This window comes from Orycteropus afer, unplaced genomic scaffold, assembly GCF_000298275.1.
Source record: "Orycteropus afer afer isolate SDZICR_OR568_19922 unplaced genomic scaffold, OryAfe1.0 scaffold00104, whole genome shotgun sequence".
In the NCBI taxonomy this organism is placed as follows: Eukaryota; Metazoa; Chordata; class Mammalia; order Tubulidentata; family Orycteropodidae; genus Orycteropus; species Orycteropus afer.
Window position 1 is genome coordinate 2,101,322 of NW_006921691.1, and position 3,853 is coordinate 2,105,174.

A 3,853-nucleotide genomic window follows, 5' to 3' on the forward strand; every position below is an offset into this window, starting at 1 on the left:
CCTCATTCAACCACTTGCCACATTCATAGTTTCACGTCCCTTCTTGGCATCTGGATGGGCAGTCACTGGGATGGTTTCCCTTCAGATTTAATCCTGAAAGACAGGTTCTGAAGAGCTCCAAAAGTCCCAACGTCAAGTGTAACATAAAGCCCTGGAAAATGCTATACAAGAACAGTGGCTGGGATTGGCAAGTAACAGTGTAATGCATTTGTCCCTCTCCCCCGAAGTGTGTTAATGCATCAGAGCTAGGTAGAGCATGGATAGAACATGTTGCCTGCTTTAAGAAAAGGAGACAACAGATGGAGGAAGCTGAGCAGTCGTCATGGTCGCCACTGAATCGTATGATGAGGATTGGTGAAGTTCTCGTGGGAGGAGCTGGGCCCCGGGGGCCAGTTAGACTGATGCCTTTGCTGCTGTCCGAGCCTGATACTCTTGTTTCGCTTTCTCCCTCTGCTCCTGTTCCCTCTGAATCAGCTGAACTTGCTCCAGACGCCACTGCTGCAGTTTCTTCTCATAGTTGGTGATGTCCTCTACTTCACAGGTGGGGAGCTTGTCCTTGATAAGTTGGGTGGTCAGAGTCAAAAGGCTTTTGGACTCAACTTTGCCCAGAGCCTGCAGCTTAGAAAGTAAGGCCTGTAGGAAATAAAGGACAAAAGGAGGGAGGCGGGGGAGCAGGTGGAAGAATACGGAGAGGAAAAGAGAAGAGGTTAAATCACTTGCAAAATATCCCAGCATGCTGCTTGCAGCACAAGTTGCTTTGTGCGGAATCTATCAGGTGGCCTTTCTTCCAGACACACAGCTTTTGCCATTGTTTTCACAGAGCAATTGTGCTAAGATGCACAATGCGTAATCTCTCCTCCTTTACAAATCACATAGTAAATAACATTCCTTATGCTTGGGATTCCCTATATGACTTCTTGTCTGAAGCCACAAAGACAGCACAGTGTAACAAATCTGTATTTCCACTCTGACCTACACCAAACACGAAGCAGCAAACACCAAGAACAAAGAATTCTAAGAGGCAAACAAAATGGCAGATGCGTATGATAAACAGGGGCTCCTCCATATCTTTTCCTTCAGAATAACTGAGATAAATGTTTGCCCTACTAGAGTTCCTTTCAACAGATGGAAATCGCTTCAAGGATTTCTGACTAATGGCATGCTAAACAGCTCCCAAGAGTGCCTGCACTATTATAAGCTTCCACCTGCTGTGTTCCATGGCAGGTCAGCCTTTACAGACTATTGCTTATAGCTCCATCTGAAATGGTAGCTTGGTTTGGTCGGTGTTATATTCCTGCAGAAGTATAGTACTAAAAACATTAATCTACTTAAGTGCTTTAAGATGGAAATCATCAGAGAGAGCCATTTATGGCCTTAGCTATAACTTATACCACACATCCATCCCCCTGCTCCACAAACAAATGCAATTAATTGGCATAAGTGGTAGTCCTCCTCCAGCAACAGGGGCGGAAGGTGAGCAGGGCCCATGGGCTTCAAGGACTGGCCAGAGGCTGTCACATAAAAATGGACCCCAAAGAAATGATGGCATTCTAGTAACAAGCAGGCCACAGGAAGAAAAGGAAATATAAACTGATTTCTTCCTGACATCACTCTCCATGTGCTTCGAGGCCAAGAAAACAGCTTGGGACAGAAGAGCAAGGACTCAACACTGTGTCAGCAAACTTTTGTTCACAACCAAAGTCTCATGGGCTAGTTACTCTCAGTCTTGGTATCGTGTAACGTGGGAAGAGCAGTATCTACCACTCCTTCTGTGAAGATAAATGAAAAGCAATGACATCTATCACTAAGCTAGCATTCAAACAGTATTCATCTCTTCTTTTGATTTTCATAAAAATGCATTTGTGCAACAGCGAGAGGTAAACATTTAACGCAGGCACAGATTTTTATTCTCTGAGACTAATAATACAGGGCCTATGAGAAAGAGGTTGCAACTTCTAAGAGTGGGTAGCAGCCTCTGTCAAGGTGAATGTAATCTATGGGGTTACAAAGTTGTTGCTTTTTAACTTTTCCAAAATCTGTGGTTAACTTCCAAAATCTAAAGTTCAGAGAAAAGGATAGGGATGCAAATTCTCAATTTAGCTCTACTGTCAATTCTCAGTTTATGTTGGAAAAATTGTTTAACCTATCTTTCTCTTTCTCAGTTTCAAACTATATGAAGAGAGAAGTAATGGGAGAAACAGCTGCTAAAAATACAATAATAGAGTTGCCTTTATAAAATGAGCAAACAGCTTTCCCATAGCTAATTCAGTACAATTACTGAAAATATTTAAATGTATTAATATAGTAAATTTTACATCTCTCTGTCTCAAAATGACACAAGTCGTCTGGCATGGATAGGAAGGTTTTCTGCTAGATTCAAAGAATTCCCACACAGGCGGCACTTTTTTCTCTTTGCATATAAGAAATAAAGAAGAAAAAAGTCAAGACCCAGAAGTAAAGCTCAGAAGACAGGAACAGGCAGGAAAGAAGGACAAAAGGAAATGGGGAACCCAAGGAGGAAGTGGGAAGAACGCTGTTACAATGAAGGGATTGCAACTGATGTCATGAAACAAAATGTGTGTAAGTTGTTGAATGGGAAACTAATCTGCTTTATAAACTTTCACCCAAATCATAATGAAAAGCCAAAAAAAAAAAAAAAAAAAGAGAAGAGTTTAAACTTTCAGTTTGGCTCTTCTCTCCTAATGCTGATCAAAAACCATCTTGGGATGTGCAGATGAATGCTGCTAAAGGCACTTGAGTGCTCAGGAGTATTCTTGAAAGAAACAGTGCAAACTTGTTTACATCTTTCATCCTGTACAAGAGATTATTTCTAATGGCCCAGGGAACAACACAAAGCTGGCAAATACAGGCCACAAAAGATGCCTGCATCTTATCTCTATCATACTCACATGTGGCTGCCTAATTCCTGCCTGGGTTTCTGGGTAATCGAGCACATGGAAGAATAATCAGATGCTTTCTACCATGGGCTGGTGTCAGGCTATTGCCGGGACCAGGCAAGCTATTACCTACCCATCAGGCCTTCAGTCAGACACATCAGGGATGACATGGTGCCTCAGGGAACAAAACTGTTACTGATTAGCTTGAGTACAAAAAAGAGCATAAAAATTCCATTTGCTTCTTTTAAGAACCACTTCCTGTGTGAAGCAATAAAAATGTAATTTCTGATGTCACTTTTGAATGTTTCTGTGTGTAATGTGGATGCCTGTCTATGATCACAGCAGAGAAGCATGTTGAATGCACAGCTGAGATAGAAAGTCAGTTCTGTAGGACGTACCTTGAACTGTTCCAGGTACTGGGGAAGCTTGGACTGTTCGGTTTCCTCTATGTCTAAATACTCCACCATGTCTTCTCCTCTCCGGGAGTCTTCACCTTCTTGGGACTGTTCTTCTGAAGCCTCATTGGCTGGAGAAGTCAGAGCTTTCAGTACTGCATCCAGGACATCGAGCTGTGGAACAGAAAGAGAGGCGGGCTGGTCATCCAGAGCCTTGGAAGCCCGTTGAGAAGAGGTACTGGAGAAGGTGAAAGAAAGGAACAAACAGGATCTAAAAGAACCATGAGATTTCTCTTATAAAATTGTAGGAAATATAAATGGTTATATTATTTCACATTAGAAACACTCTATCAGATGGCATGGAAAACTCAGTACAAAACAAACGGTGCATGGATGAACTTGGAGGACATTATGCTGAGTGCAATAAGTCAATCACAGAAGGATAAATATAGCATTAGTTCATTGTTGTGGAGAGTCAAGGAAAGGTTGATATATGGAAGGAAACTTTCTTTGTTGATTGCCAGGGGTAGGAGGGGAGAGGAGGGAACACTGCCAAAAAAA

General features: G+C 42.2%; 1 protein-coding gene across 1 annotated transcript in view; it reads right to left on the reverse strand.

Annotated features, from left to right (window-relative positions):
- Window positions 1-393: 393 nt before the first annotated feature.
- The window catches only part of MRPS27 (mitochondrial ribosomal protein S27), a 196,325-nt gene continuing 192,865 nt past the window's right edge, over window positions 394-3,853 (reverse strand). Inside the window, exons 10-11 of the mRNA XM_042781317.1 lie at window positions 3,296-3,466; window positions 394-633 (exon numbers count right to left, since the gene is read on the reverse strand). Of these exons, the coding sequence (XP_042637251.1) occupies window positions 394-633; window positions 3,296-3,466 (411 nt within the window). The remainder of the gene's footprint in view (window positions 634-3,295; window positions 3,467-3,853) is intronic.